The sequence below is a fragment of the Galeopterus variegatus genome, unplaced genomic scaffold (genome assembly GCF_000696425.1).
Source record: "Galeopterus variegatus unplaced genomic scaffold, G_variegatus-3.0.2 Scaffold132, whole genome shotgun sequence".
Taxonomy (NCBI): domain Eukaryota; kingdom Metazoa; phylum Chordata; class Mammalia; order Dermoptera; family Cynocephalidae; genus Galeopterus; species Galeopterus variegatus.
The window spans coordinates 118,034-138,619 of NW_007726243.1; the positions used below are offsets into that span (position 1 = coordinate 118,034).

The 20,586-nt window shown below is 39.8% G+C and overlaps 1 protein-coding gene across 1 annotated transcript in view; it reads left to right on the forward strand.

Moving 5' to 3' along the window:
* MYH15 (myosin, heavy chain 15) overlaps nucleotides 1-20,586 on the forward strand; it is a 134,015-nt gene that overhangs the window by 17,501 nt on the left and 95,928 nt on the right. The window contains exons 10-12 of the mRNA XM_008588775.1: nucleotides 4,452-4,555; nucleotides 5,912-6,050; nucleotides 16,333-16,451. Coding sequence (XP_008586997.1) covers nucleotides 4,452-4,555; nucleotides 5,912-6,050; nucleotides 16,333-16,451 — 362 coding nt within the window. The remainder of the gene's footprint in view (nucleotides 1-4,451; nucleotides 4,556-5,911; nucleotides 6,051-16,332; nucleotides 16,452-20,586) is intronic.

The following is a 20,586-nucleotide window of genomic DNA, read 5'->3' on the forward strand; positions in this document are numbered from 1 at the left end:
CCCTCGGGGTTGCGCCCGCACTGCGCTCAGCCAGTGAGCAGGAACCGGTCTCCACATGGGATCCGAACCCTTGGCGGGAGCGCTGCCATGCTCCCAAGCGGCGCACTCTCCCGTGCGCCACCGGGCCGGCCCCCAGCTACTGCTTTTTTCCTTTTTTTTGTCTTTTTTTTACTGACCGGCAACGGGATCGCAACCCTCGGGGTTGCGCCCGCACTGCGCTCAGCCAGTGAGCAGGAACCGGTCTCCACATGGGATCCGAACCCTTGGCGGGAGCGCTGCCATGCTCCCAAGCGGCGCACTCTCCAGTGCGCCACCGGGCCGGCCCCCAGCTACTGCTTTTTAAGTGTGGGAGAGAGGGTGGTGAACAGGATACACAGACCCCTGCCCTTGGGAGCTTACATTCTAGAACAGAAGACAGGGAACAAGCAGGTAAGCAAAGAAATGTACAATATTTCAGAGAATGGTAGGTCTATAAAGAATAATGAAGTAGGGTGAGGGGACAGAGAAAACTGGGGTTTGGTAGGGTTGTGGGTGGTTATATTTTAGATTAAATAGGTAATTTCTCTCTGAGAAGGCAATATTTTTGCAGACAGGTGAATGAGTGAGGGAGAAAGTAGGCAAAGATTTCCAGGAATAAAATTCTAGGAGGAGGGAACAGGGAGTATAAAGGCCCTGAGGCAGGAATGAATTTAGTTTTTTATTTTTATTTCTGAATAGCAAAAGGGCCATTGTGGGTGGTGGAGTGAAGAGGGTACCGTAGGGGCAGGTATGCAGGGGCCAGACCACGCAGCACCTTTCAGGCTATGACAGAGAGAGTTTAAGTTGTATTTTAAACGCTATGAGAAGTCATCGGCAGAGGAGAATGACAAGCTTAGATTTCAGAGGTTTTGCATTTGAGGTAAGCCATGGAGGACATCAGTGCTCCCACAGGAGAGGATGTGGGCTGGGTTGCGGATCCAGTCTAGCACACTGATGGGAACACTCCGCCAGTCCATTAGGCTTACATTAAGCGTTGTGTCAGTCTGGGGGTGTTTTGACTACTTGGTCTTCAACTCCAAAGTGCCCTCACAAGATGGGGAAAGCTCTGCAAACTAGACAGCTCCTCTTGCCACAGGTATAACTGGTGATACATTAAGCAGCAGTTACTCTCCTCCTCACTTTGCCTCCTCCTGAACCCGGAACAGGCTTTTTTTGGTCTTTCATTGGTTAGCCCTGTCAAATCCAATATTCTTGACATGAATTTCTCCATTGTGCAGGGCTAATGTGAGTGCCAGCAGTGACTACAAGATTTTTTTGGAGTATCTCTGTTTCCTAATAGAACCATCTGAAGCCTTTGGGTTGCTATGGAAAATTCATGCTCATCCTGAATTCATTTATCTTGTCGAATCTTTAGGGGCCACTGATATTGATTATTGTGCAAACACTGACATCTGGTGGTCCAAATTGGATATTGTCAGTCCACTTGTTTTCAGTATCCATTGTCATTTGGGGGAACATTTTAAAAGATGATCTAGAACTCTTTCCATCTGTCATTTGCCAAAAAAGAGCTTCAAAGTGTCCTGAGGATTGATGCAAGAAAGTACATCATAGCAACATGAGGATTATGTCCAAATTTCCTAAAATATGATCATTTGTCCATTCTACAAAAGAATTCAGTATGGAAAATTGCTGCAGGGAGGCTGGCCCCTCAATGAAGAAACTGAGGAAATGAGGTGGTGTGTCACCCCAAAGCCAGCCCCCATCTAGCCCCTACATGGCCATGAGAGCTCCCTTTCCACTTTTCTCTCTGTTGTCTGACCCTTGTTCCAGGTGTGGCTAAGACCTACTTCTTCGGTCCCCTCAGATATAGCTCCTTCAAAATCCTTTAGTTCTTAATGCTATTTGTATAGCTTGGTCCTACATATGTTTTCCTTTTTCTTTTCTTTTCTTTTTTCCCCTATTTATTTATTGTACCTATTCTTTCTATTCAAATGGTATATAAACTCCAGGAGGAGAGGCTAGTGACCGAGAGGTCCTTGCCTCTTAGAATCCTTGACATTTTGCCTAGTACCCTTAGTACACACTTTATAAAGTGTGTGACAATCATGCAGCAAAGAGACAACCTATGGAATGGGTGAACATATTTTCAAACCATACATCTGATAAAGGATTAATATCTAAAATATATAAGGAACTCAAATAACTCAATAGCAAGAAAACAAATAACCTGATTTTTAAAAATGGGCAAAGGACCTGAAAAGGCATTTCTGTAAATAAGACATACAGATAACCAACTGGTATGTGAAAATATGCTCAACATCACTAATCAGAGAAATGCAAATCATAACCACAATAAGATATCACCTCACACTTGTTAGAGTGGTTATTATCAAAAAGACAAAAGGTAAGTAAGTGTTGGTTAGGACATGGAGAAAAGAACCATGTTCACTGTTGATGGAAATGTAAATTAGTGCAGCCATTATGAAAAACAGTATTTTTTTCATCAAAAATTAAAAATAGAACTACCATATGATCTAGCAATTCCACTTCTGGGTGTATTCAAAAGAAATGAAATAAATATCTCGAAGAGACATTTCCACTCCCATGTTCATTGCAGCATTATTCATAATAGCCAAGGAATGAAAACAACCTAACTGTCCAGCGACAGATGAATGGATAAGGAAAATGTATATATATACAATGGAATACTATTCAGCCTTAAAAAACAAGGAAATTCTGTTGTTTGTGACAACATGGATGAACCTGGAGGACATTATGCTAAGTGAAATAAGCCAGGTGCAGAAAGACAAATACAACATGAACTCACTTATATGTGGCATCTAAGAAGTTGAATAAGTTCAAGAATCAACATGGTGATTATAGTTAATAACGACGTATTGTATATTTGAAAATTGCTGAGAGTAGATTTTAGATGTTCTCACCACAAAAAGAAGAGGTAAGTATGTGAGGTAATGGATGCGTTAATTAGCTGGATGAAGCCGTTCCACAATGTATAAATATATCAAAACATCATGTTGTATGTACACCATAAACATATACAACTTTTATTGTAAAAAAATCATTTAAAAAGCAAATATTTTAAAATTTGTATGTATTATATTTTTATTAAAATTACATACATTTGCTTTCTGCTTGATTTCCTTTGGCTAGCCCAATTTCTTTTTATTTTTTAAGTTTTATCAAACAGCTTTATCAAAGTACTGAACTAAAAAGAACTACTTGAAGTATACAAATGGAAAATGTTGACATATGTATATATGTGTGAAACCATCATCACGATCAAGATAATGCATGTATACATTCAAAAGTTCCCTAGGGTTCTTCTATTTATCCCTCTCTTCTGCCCTTCTCACTAATTGAAACCCTCCCATCCCAATTCCAGTGCCCAGGCAGCCACTAATATGCCTTCCGTCACTTAGATTAGATTGCATATTCTAGAATTTTATAAGGCAGAATTATACAGTACATTCTCTCTTTGTCTGGCTTATTTTACTCGGCATAATTATTTTGAGATTCTTCCACATCATAACATGTATTCATAGTTCGTTCCTTGCTGAGCTGAATAGTAATCCACTGTATGGATATCCAACAGTTTGTGGACCCATTTAATTGCTACTGACACTTGACTTGTTTGCAAATAAAGCTGCTATGAACATTCGTGTAGCCCAGTTTCTTTGTTTCTGAGATTGGGGGTTCAGAATAACACATCTTCACTTCACTGGGTGATAAACAGAAAAAATAAGACCAGCTCAAAAACACTTCATTGGGAGCAAGTGTAGGCAGTGAAAGGTTAATGTGATTCTGCCAAGACAGTTGATGATATGCTGCTGACAGACTGCCTTGGCTTCAACCTGCATTATGTTTCCTGACTAAGTGAATCATGTCAGGAGTCTCAGACACAGCAGCATGCAGTGTTGAACACAGCCGCTGATTTATGGATCCCTTGAAAGACGGACTTAGCCTCCTAATGGCGAGGATGTGATGTGACAGGGTTACACCGCTCATGTTCCCTGGTTGCTGACCCCAGGGACTGGGTGCTGACCCCAGAGACTGACTGCTTCCTAGCCTTTGAAGCTCAGGTCTGTTCCACTTATAATTTTACAAAACATTTTTTGTCCTCTGGCCCTCAGTCATGTATCTAGGCCAAATTCCTGTTTTCAAAGTTTTGCCAACACACATTATCTGTTTTTATTTACACCAATTCAAGCTGCTGCAATTGAATCTGCTTTCAGATTTGGCCAGACTGGTCTGCTCTTGGGATGCATTAACACATGACTGACAAGTTAATAGAGGGCAAAAATTGATTGTAGAGGGTTGGGTCTAGAATATAGATTTTATTTTGGCGTGTTTACAAGTATGGTATAAGCTGTAAGAATAAACTGTGAATATTGGTCAATTACTTTGTAAGGTGGATTTTTTAAGCTGTTTGATGGATGGTTTTCCCACTGTAGACATGCTCCTGGTGTCTGCAAATCCTTCTGACTTTCACTTTTGCTCCTGTGGAGTAGTTGCCGTGGAGAGCTTGGATGATGCTGAAGGACTGCTGGCTACAGAAGTAAGGCTTGTTAGTTGTCAAAGCAAAGTAATGACAATGAGAAATGAAAGGAAGCATCTTAGAGCTTTGTTCTTTTTAAGGGACCTGGAGAAGTGGCCTTGCTTCTCATGGGGTGGAGGGCTGGATCTGTCCAAAGTTTATTTACTTATTCTAAAAGTGCACATTATCAATATAGTAACTTTGGAACACATGGAAAAGTAGAAAGATATTTCAACTCAATGGCAAATGCCTCTTTTATATGGTGTATATCTCTAGTCTTTATTCTGTTCTTATCTATTTGGGGTTGCTTTTCTATGGTCATTTTGGTGTTTATTGTTTTTTAACAAAAGATTGTAATAATACTGTATATGCTATTTGGTATACAGAGTTTGCTTTTCACCTTAATCTTACAAGCATTTCAAGAGTCATTACGAATTCTTCGTAAACATTTATTTATTTATTTATTTTGATTTATAAAGAAAATAAAATTTATTGCTTACAGTTTCTGAGGCTGGGAAGTCCAAAGTCCATCTGGTGGTGGCAACAGTGACCCAGGGGTCTCACATTGCAGATGGTGGAAGCAGAGAGAGCAGAGAGATCTTCATAAACATTTAAATGAATACTTCATATTTGTCAGGCACTCGTCGTATTTGTTTATTGAGCCATTCTCCTATTGTTAGACTCAAGTTTTTTTTGCTCCTTCCCCCACCTGTATGGGTAAACATTTTTTCTGTATACAAGATTCACTTTATGCTAGATTCCTAGAAGTGAAATTACTAGGTAAGAATTATGAATTTGTTATAGTCTCCTGATATACGTATTTTAAATTAACCACTAGAAAGATTGTAGCAATTTGCACCCTCCTGGGGTGTATGAAAATGCACGTCTTACCAGGTACAGTGGCTTCTTCGATTGCAATTCTAAGGTGACGTGGTTTTCCTTTTCTTAGACACTTCCTTCTGCCAGTCTTTGAAATGTGTCTGCTCTGGAATAAAGCCAGGAGAACACATGGGATCACAGAAATAAGCAACAGAGCAGATATATGGTACTTTTGCCATCACCATGACCTCATTTCGATAGTTAGTGATCTGTTGCTGGAAGCGAGAGGAGAGGAGCAGAGCACTGAAGCAAAGTTCTAAAACTACTAGAAATGAAACAAGCCTAGTCCTATGCCTTCCTAACTCTCTGTTAGAGGGATGAGCAGGCTGCGGGTGACCAAGCGCCAACAGGGCTGATTTGCATCGCTTTGAACAGAGCTGTCTGTCTCATTCTGGCAGTCCACAGCTCAGTGTGGGGAGGTGTGACACAGCGGGGGTGAGGTGCTTACTGCAGCCATTAGGCAGATGAAGACAGGGCCATCTGCTTCTCTTTCTGCAGCAAGCCATGGACATCTTGGGCTTTCTTCCTGATGAGAAGTATGGATGCTATAAACTCACTGCAGCCATCATGCACTTTGGAAACATGAAATTTAAACAGAAACCCAGAGAAGAGCAAGCGGAAGCAGATGGCACAGAAAGTAAGAATTACTTTAAAGGCACGGCATATACTTCCTTTCAAATCCCTGATCCCAGTTCCATTCCCCTTTTCCTTGCAGTTGACCTCACCTCTTCATTTTTGGAAAGTGTTAAAATTAACTGATACCATCTCCCTCAACTGCTGTTCCTCAAAATTATTCTCTCGACCATCATTCTGATGTAGAATCCTCCTACCTCAGAAAAAGAAGCATTCTTCAGTTACTGACAATGCCAGTGCATTTGCTAAACTTGGGTGAAAGAGGATCAGCTGAGACACAGTCTGCCTTTAGCACATAGACTACTGAGAAAACAGAGAAAGGAGCAAATTACCATAAAATGTATTAAGTGACATAATAGAAGTGTTAAGAAAAACCCTTGAAATTCCAAAGGCAAAGCAACTCCACAAGAGTGAAACCACAAGCCTTCATTTCCTATTGTTTTTTATTCACATTTTAAAAATCTATATTCTTGCCTGTTTACCAAAAAAGATTTCAGGCATCTTACAATGAATGATCGGTTTAGGATGATCATTAAAATAGCAAACCACAATTATGAAAGGAAAGAAGCCTAGTTAGTATAATTATTATATTTGATATTAAAATTTCTTGCAACTGAAACAAAAAGAGAAAACTCATTTATTCAAATCTTTCAACAATTTTTTTAAATTTCATATTTTCAATTGTAAACCTTACATAACATAAAATTGACCATTTCACCCATTTTTAAGTGTACATGCAGTTGCATGGTATTAAGTACAATCACGTTGTGTAACCATCACCACTATCCATCTCCAGAACTTTTATGTCATCCTAAACTGAAACTCTGTGTCCATTAAACAAAAACTCCTGTTCTACTTTCTGACTTTATGAATTTGACCACTCTAGGTACCTCACGTAAGTGGAATCACACAATATTTGTTCTTCTGTGTCTGGTTTATTTTGCGTAGCATAATGTCTTCCAGGTTTATCTGTGTTGTAGCGTGTATCAGAATTTCATTCCTTTTTATGGCTGAATAATATATGTATACCATTTCTTGTTTATCCATTCAACAGCTGGACATTTGAGTTGCTTCTACTTTTAGGCTACTATGAATAACGAGGCTATATATGTTGCCAAACAAATATCTGTTTGAGTCCCTGCTTTCTTTTTCTTTTTTTTTTTTTCTTTCTGGTTTGAATTTTATTGTTTTACTTCTTGATGTTTATGATTTTTTTTTAAGAAAATGAAATTTTATTAATATTATTATTTACATTCTATGATGTTGTGGAGCAGTTGGGAGAGAGAAGGGAAAGGGGAAGGAAATGGGATGGAAGAAGGAGGAAGGATGAGGGGTGGGATTGAGGCCTGGGGCACCCCCCCATTCCCACAGGGGAGTCTGGGGGGCTTCCAGCAGTGGCTTGGTCATTGCTGGGCTGGTTGCAGATGTCAGGGGAGTGTGGAATAGCCCTCCCTCTCCACTGTCCCAGCTCAGGAACTTGGGGCCCTTCTTGCTGCAGCTTGGTGGTCCTCTCTGGGCTGATTGCATGTGTCGGGGGGCTGTGGCTGAGGCCAGAGGCCCCCACCACCCCTGCTTGGGAGAACCCAGGGTGCTTCCTGTGGCAGCTTGGTGGTCATCGCTGGGCTGGTTACATGCATTGGGGAGGTATGGCCAAGTCCCTCGGCCCCCAACTGCCCTGGGTCGGGAGAGACTGGGGTGCTTCCTGCAGCAGCTTGGTGGTTGCCACTGGGCTGGCTGCAGTGTTAGGGGGGCATGGCAGAGGCCCAAGGCCCCAAACACCCCAGCTCGGGAGAGCCCGGGGCACTTCCAGCAGTGTCTTGGTGGTCGCTGCTGGGCTGGCTGCAGGTGTCAAGGGAGTGTGGCTGAGGCCCGAGGACTCTCACCACCCAGGTTCAGGAGAGCCTGGGGTGCTTCCTGCAGCAGCTTGGTGGTCACTGCTGGGCTGGCTGGGCATGTCAGGGGGGCATGGCCGAGGCCCTCATCCCCTACCCTTATGATTCATTGTGGGTGTCAGGGGGCATTGCTGAGGCCCCTGGCCCTCTCCCCTTTCTGGCTTGGTATCCGAGGGGACTTCTGGTCATTCTACGTGTTATAGGTATTCTTTTTGAAATGAGACCTTTGCTGGTTAATATGAAACTTTGTCTCTAGTTGTAGGTACTTTGTTTTTTCTTTCAGTTCTGGGTTGGATTATTTACTGTTCCCACCATTTAAACTCTGTGCTGGAACTAATTCCTTTGCTTTCTTCTAAAATGGGGGAACTTCCTGTGGGGACCAGTACTTGAGCTGTGTGGTTGAGCTAGATTGCTGCTTTGCTGCTGATTCTCTAGGGAAGGCTTTTTGTGCAGCTCAGGTTTTAATGGTTGACCTCATAGGTTCTTCCAGCTCTTGAGAGATCTGAAGCTCTGGTCTGGGCCTGAGTCTTTTCATCAAATTGCACCCCATCCAATTATATATTCCTGACCAGTTTCCTCTGAACAGTCCTTCGCTGATAGGGGTACAGATCAGCTGTCCTTGCTGTGCCACAGTGTTCTCCTGATGGGCCTGTCTCTCCCACTACCCATGCTGCAAACATGGGACAGGCCATGTGTCGGTCCCTTGTGATAACTCACCAGTCTCTGAGTGGCTGCTTTTCTTCAGTTTTTGTGGCTCCTTGCTCCTATGTGAGTCCACGGGAACCCTGTTAGTGGTCTTGCCCTGTTAGAGGGACTGGGGGTCATCAAGGCCCTCTTCTCCCCTGATGCCTCCAGGCAACTCCATCCGAAGGTCACCGCTGTGGCTTTTGCTGGCTCCTGCTCTGTGTGCTCAGCAGCTCCAGGCTGGTCATGGCTGGGGCTCAAAATGGTCAGAGTGGTTTTTTCTTTCTCTCATCATGACTTCTCCTGCCTTCATGCACTCCATAGGTCTCTCCTTCTCTTCCCCTGAGCTCTAGCAGCCCCAGTTTAGCTGTTGTTGCTTTTTCATAGTTGTAAATTGTTTGATTTGTGGGAGAGAGTGACACCGGGGACATATATTCTGCCATCTTGACCAGAAGTTGTCCCTGCTTTCAATTCTTGTGTGTATATACCCAAAAGTAGAATTGCTGGATTAAATGATAATTCTATATTATACTTTTGAGGAACCACCATATTGTTTTCCACAGTGGCTGTACCATTTTACATCCTCACCAGCAAGGCACAAAGGTTCCAATTTCTTCAAACTGTGCCCACACTTGTTTTCTTTGTTTTTTGTTTTTGTTTTTTATGATAGCCATCTTCATGGGTATACAGTGGTATCTCATTGTGGTTTTGATTTGCATTTCCTTAATGATTACTGATGTTGAGCATCTTTTCATGTGCTTATTGGCCATTCATATACCTTCTTTTGAGAAATGTCTATTCAAGTTTTTTGCCCATTTTTTAATTGAGCTTTTTATTTTCCATTGTTCAACAAATAATTTTTGAGGCCCGTCTGCACCAGGGACTATTCTTGGTGCTGGGGATACAACTCTGAAAGATATTGTACCTGTCCTGACTGTCTAGTGTGAGAAGATAGAGAATAAATACATAAACAGACAAATATGCATTCAGTCATAATGAAAAAAAAAGAGTAAGAGAATAAAGAGTAATAGGAGACAGAGTTGTTGTAGATAAGGAGGCCAGAAGATCCCCTAAGAGAAGAGGGCACTTGAGCACAGGAGTGAATGAAGTGAGGGAATGTGATGTGAAGATCGTGTAAACATCTCATATATCAACATATTAACATATGCTTTTATAGCATCTTATTTTATTGTTTTCTTTTTCTTTTCTTTTTTTTTTCTTTTTGGCTTTTTCCATGCTTTTTTTCCTTTTTGTCTTTTTTACTGACCGGTACGGGATCGCAACCCTCAGTGTCGCGCCCGTACCGGGGACCGGCAACGGGATCGCAACCCTCAGTGTTGCGCCCGCGCCGCGCTCAGCCAGTGAGCGGGAACCGGTCACCACATGGGATCCGAACCCTCGGCGGGAGCGCCGCCGCACTCCCAAGCGGCGCATCCTCCAGTGCGCCACCGCGCCGGCCCAAAAGCTTTTTTTTTTTTTCCTTTTTTTGTCTTTTTTCGTGACTGGCAACGGGATCGCAACCCTCAGTGTTGCGCCCACACCTCGCTCAGCCAGTGAGCGGCCGGTCTGTATGTGGGATCCGAACCCTCGGCGGGAGCGCCGCCGCGCTCCCAAGCGGTGCACTGTAGCAGTGCGCCACCGAAAGCTTTTTTTTTTTTTAAGAACTATTTTTATCACAAAAGCAAGGCATACTCATTAATAAATTTAAAAAAGCACAGATGAACAAATGAAGGACATACTCCCATCCAATCTCCCTGGTGGCTCCTTCTCAGGTTCGTTCCTGAAGTGTCCTCATCTTCCCTGCTTCTACCTGCTGTAGGGTTGAGGGGGCTCAACCGTTGAATCTTTTTTCTTCTCATTCTATACTCATTTCTTAGATGACCATCTCAAACTCAACATATATAGAACCAAACTCTTCATCCTACCCTGCCCCTGCTGCCAATTCTTCATTTGTTTTCTTAATCAATGTCACCTGGATTCTCCCATTGCCCTGACCTGAACTCCTGCCTTTCTTGTTGTTTCTATCTTTGAAATATATCCAAAAGCTCACAACTGCTCACCGCGAGCATGTCCACTGCACCCACCTAGGCCTAGCCAGCATTTCTTGCTAGATTATTGCAATAGCCTCCTCACTGGTCTTCCTGCCTGCACCCTTGCCTGTGATAGATAGTTCTGCACATAGAAGCCAGTGTCAATCCTTTCACAGTTAAGTCAGTCTGTGCCCCTCCTCTGCTCAACAGTGGTTCCCATCTTATTCCAAATAAACCCCAAGTTCTTATCATAGCCTCCTTGCTCTCTATTATATCTCTCTAAATTCCTCTCTAATCTAATTTCCTACCATTTCTTCTTCTCTCACTCTCCTCCACTCAGCTCCCCTGGCTTCTTGGCTTTTTTTAGAGCATGTGATCACTCCCATTGCAGGACTTCAACACTAACTCCTCTTTCTGCCCAGAACTCTTTTCCTAGGTATCCTTATGGCTTATTTCTCACTTTATTAAGTGTCTTCTTAGATGTCAGAAAAGACCTCTCAGGCCACCCCTATCACCATCCCATCACTGTCCCCTTCCCCTGAATATTCAGGACCTAATTTGGTATGTTCACTGCTATATTTCCATGTTTTAAAATGTGCCTGGCACATAGTAGTGGATAATTATTTGTCAAATGAATTCTACCTACTCAGCGATAATCACTGTTAATGCCACAGGACATCTTTCATGTCTTTTTCTAGTTGAATATGCACATGTAACTTTTTTTAATAAAAAATATGATCAAACTATTCATGTTGTTTTATACCGGATTTTTTTCACTAAATTATGTGTGAACATTATTCATATTTTCTGCAATATCCTTTTAGATGGTTACAAAATATTCCAATGCTTGGATGTACCATGATTAATTTAAATATCTTATTAAATATTTAATTTCTTTCCATATTTTTGTATTAAGAAGAAAGTTTTGGTTGACACTGTATATATAATGTCAACACACACAATTTTCTTAGAATTAACTTCCAGAAGTAAATTTTTGTCTCAAATTTCCCTATGTTTTACCATTTACATTCCCATCAGCATTTTGAGAGTGACTTTCTGTCTTCACCAGTATTGGCAGTTATTTCTCTATTGCCAATTAGTTGAGTTTTATTTTACATTTAAGTATTTTTTGTATGCTATCTATTTGTATTGTTGCTTTTTAAAATTTTTGTTTCTATCCTTAGCTCATTTTAAAAATTGAGGCACTGGATTTGTCTTATTGATTTCTAAGGGCTTTTCATATATTAAATTTTGGTGATTTTTCCCCAGTTAACCATTTAGGAAGGAATTGAAGGAGCTGGGCAGATGGAGAAGAGGGTGGACGGGAGAAGGCCACCCAGAGCTAAAGGGGCATCCTAGCCATTATTTCTTTCTTGACTTCCAAGCCCACCTTTCTAACTTTCTAGCATATTCTCTGGTATCCTAAACCGTGCATGGCTAAAACTCTGTCTCATGTTCCCCCCAAGTACTGTCTTCCTACTGACTTTCCACTCATGTTCATGAGACTGCTCTTTACTTCTCAGACTGGAAACCTCCTAGTCATGTTTCCCAGTCTCACTTTTCCCCCTTTTCAATACTAGTTTATAACATCAGTTCTCACACTTTCACATCCTGCAACGGGTTCAATCTCTCTGTCCTTTTAAACTCTTCCCATTCTGGTCTGTCTTGCATACTTCCAAAATTAATCATTCAGAAGAATGACTCTAATTATGTCATTTCTCTGCTCAAAGCTCCTTCAGTGTTTTCCCATTATTTAACTAATACCTTACAGTGGTGTTAGATATCTTCTGCAACCAAAAACAGCCCACTTTTTTCTGTTTACCAATGACTTCCTGACTTCATGGTTCAATCTGTCTGGTTGTAACCTCTTCTTTGATCATACCTTGCACTCTCCACCTCTGTGGCTTTAAGTTATGCTGTTCTCTGTCTCAGAGATTCTTGTTCTCCCATACTTGCTTGTCAAAATCTGTCTTATACTTCAAGGCTTATATCAAAAAAATTTTTTTTTCAAATCCTTCTGTAGTCATGCAGTCCAGAAGGACTCTGTCCCTATTTCAAACTTTGATGATAGTTGATTTCTGTGTCTTTTATACAGTTGTTTTACTGGCATGCTATTTTCACCTGTGTTTTATTTTCTCTCATGGATTGTAATCCATTGATGCCAGGGATTTTTGCCTTTTTTACTTTCTTACTAAAGCATCTAGCACCAGGCTTTGCACATAGCAAGTGCTCAGTAAACTTTTTTCAATAAATTAACAAAATATGAACAGCTCAGAAATTGTATTATAACCCTCCATAAAAGACATAATTTAATGTTATTATCATAACCTGTCTTTCAGATTAGCCAGATTGTAGATGGACAAAATTGGATTTTGTTCCTTTTTTATTGTTTTTAAATAAATCTGGTTGTTTACAGATGGGACTGAATGGGATAGAAAGGTAAAATTTGAAAAGATTGCCTTTTGGAATTCTGTACCTCCTTACCTGTTTTCAGGTTTTCTCCATCTTGTTGGCTTCAAAATGCACACACCAAACCTGACTACTCTTCTCTACACAGTACTTTGCAAACTTGGCTGTGCACTGGAATCACTTGGGGGACAGTTAAATTCCTGAAGCTTGGGCCTCACCCAGACCAAAGAAAACATATCTGGGGGTGAGATGCAGGCCTCAGTATTTGTTTTTACAACTTGCCAGGTGGCCCCAATGTGCAGCCAAGGTTGGGGACCACTGTAATAAGGACTTCGTTCTCAAACTTTTTGTGTATCACAACCACCTGGGTAAAATGATAAAACTAGAGAGGACCATACCCTAATCTAGACCTTTGGTCCTTTATTAGTGAGCCTAACCTTTGGTTCTTTATTAGCTTTCCAGGCTATTCAGAGACATACCAATGTTTGAGAACTACTGCTCTAGCTAAATTTTACCTCTCCTGGGTAAGATCATGCAGCATAATCAAAATCCAAGGGTTCATTTGCAAGGTCCTGGAGGAATTGATGCTTATTGGTGGGAATTTCATAAGACCTCTTTGAGAACACAATGAAACTGTGTTTACAGACATTGCTATGTTTACAGTAGTATTTCCTGAATGTCATGTGGACATTTACACATAGATTTACACTGTTTTCATCTTGGTTGTAAAACTGAAAATGTTTAGTGCAAATGAAGTAATTTACTTTTTGGAACATGTTGACCTCTATTGTTTTCTGTCCAAAAAAAAAAAAAAAAGAAAAAAAAGGTGGGGAACATATATGATGTATAGCTTACACCTCCAGGATAAATCCAAAGCATATCAGTCCTGTCTGTAGATACTCACCTATCTCTAGAGAAATAATTCTGTAACATTGGATTCTATTTCTGTTAAAGCTTGAGGTGGGATACTGTACAGAGAAGTTGGGTTTCCTTTGTTCTTGGATAAGAATAGACTCAAAGGACTGTTCTTAACTGAAAAAGGAATATATGAAGGCTCTTGCTGTGGGAAACTATTATTACCTGTATTATCCATCTGAATGCTACCAAACTCTTGTCTTTTTTTTACAGACACTGTGGAATTGTTCATTTTTTACATTACCAGTTTCTACTTGTTTCTATTCAGATTGACCAGACAAGTTTCATTTCTTCCTTTTTAAAAAATATTTTCACATTGGATTAGATGCTATCTTAAGTCTCTTCCAGTTCAAAGTATCTATGATTCTGACCCACTGGATTCTCACCTTGAAATACTCAAGCTTTTGTCTCCAAACGTGGCACTCTTAGCAGGGATATCTCAGCACAGGATGTGCTTGTCTGCTCTACTTTTGATTTTCCATTTATTCTTCCAAACAGGCTTTGTGTTTTGAAAGGTTTCATAGAAATTGAGTACCTAGGCCAGTAATACTGCAAAAAAACTAACATAAAGTAGGTTCATAGCATGTAGAAATGTATGTTCAATATATATTGATTTTAGTTCATAAACAAATTAAACATTTCAAGCCTTTTAAGTTTCTGTGAAAATTTTAAAGGCCTGCAAAAATGTAACTGATATCACTAATACAAATGGCATATAATTCTCTAGTTGTGGTTTCTTTCTTTCTTTTTTACTTTATTTTCTATTTGTGATTATTGCTCAGGAAATTTTGTACTTTTTTTTGTTGTTTAGTGAAGTAAAGACAGACTGCATTACCTTCCATTGTAAGACATTATTCTACAGAATGACTATGCCTATACTAGCTTATCTCAGGATTCATTTAAAATGAAAGACATAGCAGAGAGGTTTCAGATGAGTGGAATATTTATTTTGTTCAGTAGCTGAAATAATCTATGATTTGAAATATGCTTACAACTTTTTGCCTGTGGCATTCTTTTGTTTTATTGTCATTTTTTAGCACCTGGTGTGATATATGCCTATTTACATTTCCTTCTGACAACACTTATTCTTCTCTGCTTCTTTCCTTGGAAAATGGAAGTTTTGTTTTATAAAACTACAATTTTGTGGGGTGTAAGTATTCTTGTTGGACAGTAGAGGGCACTATGGAGTAAACAGAGACTTCACAGGAAAAGGAAGGGGTTTTGATAGATACTGGGGAACTGTCCTGGCTTCTGTTGATTGGTGGTGGTTTCCAGTTATCAAATTCAACGGCCCAACTTCCCGTTTCATTGAAAGAATCTACAGTATATGCACAGATGGGGAAAACAAGCAAATAACAAAGATGGGATTTTCCATGTCCCTCAGACAAATAGTTCTTTTTAGAAGAGGACCAGCATCAAGAAATAGATTTCTTTTTAAAGTGAAATATAATTCACATTCTGTAAAATTCACCCTCCTAAAGTGTTGAGCAACCATTACCATTATCTAATTCCAGAACATTTCATCTCCTCCAAAAGAAACCCTGTACTTGCTAATAGTTACTCCCCACACCCTCCTCTTTTCAGCTTCTGAAAATCACAAAACTACTTTCTGCCTCTATGAATTTGCATATTCTAAAGAGCTAATAATATAAGTGGAATTCTACAATATGTGGCCTTTTCCGTCTGGCTCCTTTTACTTAGCATAATGTTTTCAAGTTACAGTCATGTTGTAGCATGCATCAATACTTCATTCCTTTTTATGGCGGAATAATATTCTATTGTATGAATACACCATGTTCTGTTTATCCATTCTGTTAGTTGATGGACATTTCATTTTTTCCCACTTTTTGGCTCTTATTAATAATGCTGCTAAGAACATTTGTGTACAATTTTCTGTGTGAACCTGTGTTTTCAGTTCTCTTGGGTATAAACCTAAGTGTGGAATTGCTGAGTACTCTAGTAACTCTGTTTAACTTCTGAGTAAATGCCAAACTGTTCTGCATAGCAGCTGCACCATTTTGCATTCCCACTGGCAACGCATGAGGTTCCAACCTCTCTGCCTCCTCACCAATGCTTGTTATTGTCCACCTCTTTTTGATTAAGCCATTCTAGTGGGTGTAAAGTAGCATTTTAATGTGGTTTTGGTTTGCATTTCAAAAAAATACATACTTTTAAACATGTAGGATTAAGGCATTTATTTCAAAGCTACTACAGTCTACCTTGCCACATTGGCCTAAACACACCATCCTTTTGTCCTCTGGGTGGTTAATTTGGCTATAAGAGAATGAATTTTAACAGTGTCTTCCTCCTTCCTTCACTGTCTCCCTCCCTCCTTCTCTTCTTTTCTTATGACCAGGTGCTGACAAAGCTGCTTTCCTCATGGGCATTAACACTTCTGAGTTGGTGAAGGGATTGATCCATCCTAAAATCAAAGTTGGTAATGAGTATGTTACCAGAAGTCAAAATGTAGAACAGGTAAGGTAATATTTCAAGAGCATTGTGATTCTATGATCTTGTAATAATTATGTACATATTGTCCTTGTATGTTTTTCTATTGAGAATGTATGCAATAAGAGCTTCTTTTTTTAAAAAAGGCAAAAAAGAGCTGCTGTGATGAGTATTCCAGTTGTTTTTACTTATGATGCACACCACAGTAAATGCTCTGTTAAGAGACTTTCTCGTCTGAAATATACATTTTGACAGTTTTCCCTTGGGTAACATGTCTCTTTGCAGATGCAGGCAAACCCTTCACTTGTTGTGATCAACATATTTGCTGTCCAGCTAAGAAGCTTTCAAAGCTGTTGGTTCCTGACATGAAGAAAATTGGCAAATTGGCATCCCTCACTTATTTGGCATGTCAACTTCTTTAGTGTAATGGATACATGGTGACACATTAGTTGAGACAAGTTTCAGAACATATGCTGGAGTTACTACTTGAAGGGAGGGGGGATTGAGAACAGAAATTAGAGATGGGAGGTCATGTAGGTTTTGTTTAACATACAGGGGAATGTTATAATGATAGAGCAATAAATGTTATGAGGACTGCTGATCCTGAGTCTTTGCCTTAATGCAGTAAATATTCCCAGGACTGCTGGTTAACAAGACTATTTAAGTATGCTAGTACATTTCAAAATAGTAGTTTACATCTGTAATGTGTATTAGTCAGTATGAGATAAGCGGTGCTGCAGCAATACCTACACACTAAAATCTGAACAACAACAAAATACAGTTATGTGCCACATAAAAACATTTCAATCAATGACAGACCACATATACAACAGTGGTCCCAAAAGATCATAGGCCTTACCATCTAGACTGTGGGAGTACACTCTGTGATGTTTACACAATGACAAAATCACCTAATGACACATTTCTCAGAACACCTCTGTCCTTAAGTGATGCATGACTGTATTTACTTTATTTATTTCTTACTCATACCAAAACTGATGCAGATCGTATAGCCTTCTTTCATTTTATAGTTATTCCATCTTGGACACATGGCTTCCAAAGTTGCTGCCTAAGGCAAAAGATAAGTTGAGGAGAAAGTATACCCACCTTAATTGCTTGAGGCTAGAAGTGATATTACTTTCATTAATTTCCATTGGTGACAATAAATCAAGCTATCCTTTTAGCTACAGGGGGGCTTGAGAAACATAGTCATTCTGGAAAAGGGAAATGATGTGGTGAAGAGACAGCCTTGTCTCTGTCAAATATAATATGTATAAAGCATTCACAGGTATCATCTCCTTCCATTCTTACAACAGTACTCAAAGGTAAGTATGGCAGAAATACTTAACTCACATTTTTCCAGTTGCAGAAACTGGGGATAAGGGAACATAGGTAACATCCCAAAGGACACACAGGTAGTATTCAGGTGACACTCAGATTGTCTTACTCTATATATATCCTAAATCTGAAAAAGACCTACACAAATGTCCACATGTATAATAAAAGACAGTAATTTTGACTACAAAAAAACTCTATTTCCCTTCTTATATTAAAGTCTCTGATGTATCTATGTTTTTAAACAACTAATCAAAAATCAGTTTTCTAGTTTAGCTTACTCTATATACCAGTAATTCTATCGGCACCATAATACTAACTACACTATACTGAATAAGTCTGCTTACATTTTGATCTTCCTGGTAACCTCAGCTCCTTGAGACCATAGACTGTGCTTATTCATCTGAGTACCCCCAGCATCTAGCACAGTGCCCTACAAGCAGTAGGTGCCCCACAAATGTTAAAATAGACTAAATTGAGCTGAACTTGAATCATTTTTTGGCAGTGAAGTTAGAGTTGTTTGAGAATTTTATGCTTTTTTAAACATTCACCACAACGTGCATGCATGACATGCTATGATTATAGAACAAGGTTTTCTCTATATAAAACTAATGAGCCCATAGGAGGACTGAAATGAAACCTTTGCCTCTTTAATATTGTGTTCTAAGGGACTGAGTTACCACTCCAGCCTTTTCTATAATAGAACCAGTAGAGCAAGCTAATGTATTATTATTCAACATTATAAAAAACAAAAACAAAAACCCCCCTCATTCTCCCTTTTTCTCTCTCCTGGAGACAGAGTAAGAAAGTACAATGTGAGGCTTTTCTTTTCTTTGGAATTTTACTGACTTTATAGAGACATTTGCCACTGCTAAGAATAGAGATGTGTATGCTCTGTTGATGACAATTGCAAAAGATGAAAAAAAATATCTTGCAGTGTTAACATTCTATACAAAATTTGTTCTAGGTCTAAATGCTAACTCACTTTAATACCTCGGACAAATGTCTTCATCTAAGTTCCCCCACGGAAGCAGTTGAGCAATTTTGTGTTCCTCAGTGGAGGGGTGACTGGCATCTCTCGATGGATGAAGGTGTCCTGCACATTGTAGATGGCTAGCATTTCTGGCTCCTATGTACTAAAGGACAGTAGAATTCTTACTCATGACAACCAAAAAATGCCCTCCACATTTCTAAATGAACTGCTCCTTTGGGGGAAGGTATCATCCCAAGCTGAGAACCACTATACACCATTATCAAGAACTAAGTTTCTTTAGGCCTAATATTTTACGATTCCATGAGATTTCTAACTATGTCTATTAGAAATAAGTTATTTTAATTTTTAAAAGATTGACAATGATGATGAAACAATAATAATAATCAATATCCATTGAATACTTACTATGGGTGCTGTGCTAAGTGCTTTGTATAGATTATGTGATTCAATCTAATAACAAGCCTGCAAAGTAGATCTTATTAACATTTCCATTTTACAGCTAAAGACAGTGACCCTTGGAAAGATTAACTGCCAAGATGACACAGCTAGTAAATACTGGGTGAGGAAGTAGAAAGGGGGGGTGGGAAAGGGCGAATAATGTTTATGGGATACTAAGTGCCCAGTGTTGTGCTATTCAAGTGTTTATCCTCTGTCTCACTGTCTCTCACAACAACCCTACTATTGTTATTTTATAGATGAGAAAGGCAGGGGTGGGTCAAAGTGGCTAAAAATTTGACTATTTTACTCTATTTCTTTTTGTTTGTCTGTTTTTTTATTGTGATGGTAGTTGTTTTCTATCATACACGATTGCATCCTTGATCAAAGTCTTCTATGAGGTTATTTTAAAAAGAGCTAAGAAATGGGTCTATTTAGCCCCTGAAAAGTAGAAGTGTAGGTTTAGCCTCCTCATTCCTCCTTCATTGGACAAAAAATGATGAAAATGATTAGAATGATTAATCAATGAACAGTGTATTATAGGTTTCAATAATTCATTCAGCAGACATTATACCATCTATTTCCCCCTTTGCCTGCATCTCTAGGTTTTCTTCCTGTGTTTCTTCACTACTCCCCACACCTGACCAAATAGTTTCTCACCCACCCACACTTCTCAAGTATTTAGGGAATTAAAAGGGGGTGAGCAAGTTAGTCATGTTCTTTTTAAAGTTTCAAAGTGACTGCTGTAGACAGAGAATGATTTCCTTGGTGTTAGAGATGATGAAAATCATTCTTGATGCTTTATTTGTACGGGTATGCTCTTGATGCTGATAATAAAAAAAAAACTGTGATGCCATCCGTCTTATGGATTACTGTGGAAATGACTCAAGATAACTGATCAGAGAGTGGGTGACTCATAACTAAATCACCACCAGACACCAACTGGCTCCTGCTGCATGCTTACTCCTGGAAGAAGGATGGATGTGATAGGCCTATTTTAAATGTTAAGTGGTTGGAGCACATTCTGTTTCCAGGCTTGGAGAATGTCCAGCTAAATTTCACTCCTACTCGGAGTCTGTCAGAAACCTGCTACTACAGCAGCACTTTTGCATTATGGAGGTAGGAGCTGCATGTGTAGAGCATCACCCAGGCACAGAGGTTGGAGCTCTCCCCAGTAGGTTACTTTAGAGCCTTTGCCACACCCCTCCAGAGGAGGGAAACACAGTCTCAGTTTTACACTAGGAGAGTCTGAGTCAGATGATGCACCAAACGGTCGTTCTCTGTCCAGAGATTTGAGAGCAACACTGAGAATTAATATAATAAAGAGTTGGAAGCCCGGTCTAAAAAGAACCTTCAAGAGCATTATTCAGATGGAGATGCTGCATCCCAGAGAGGTTA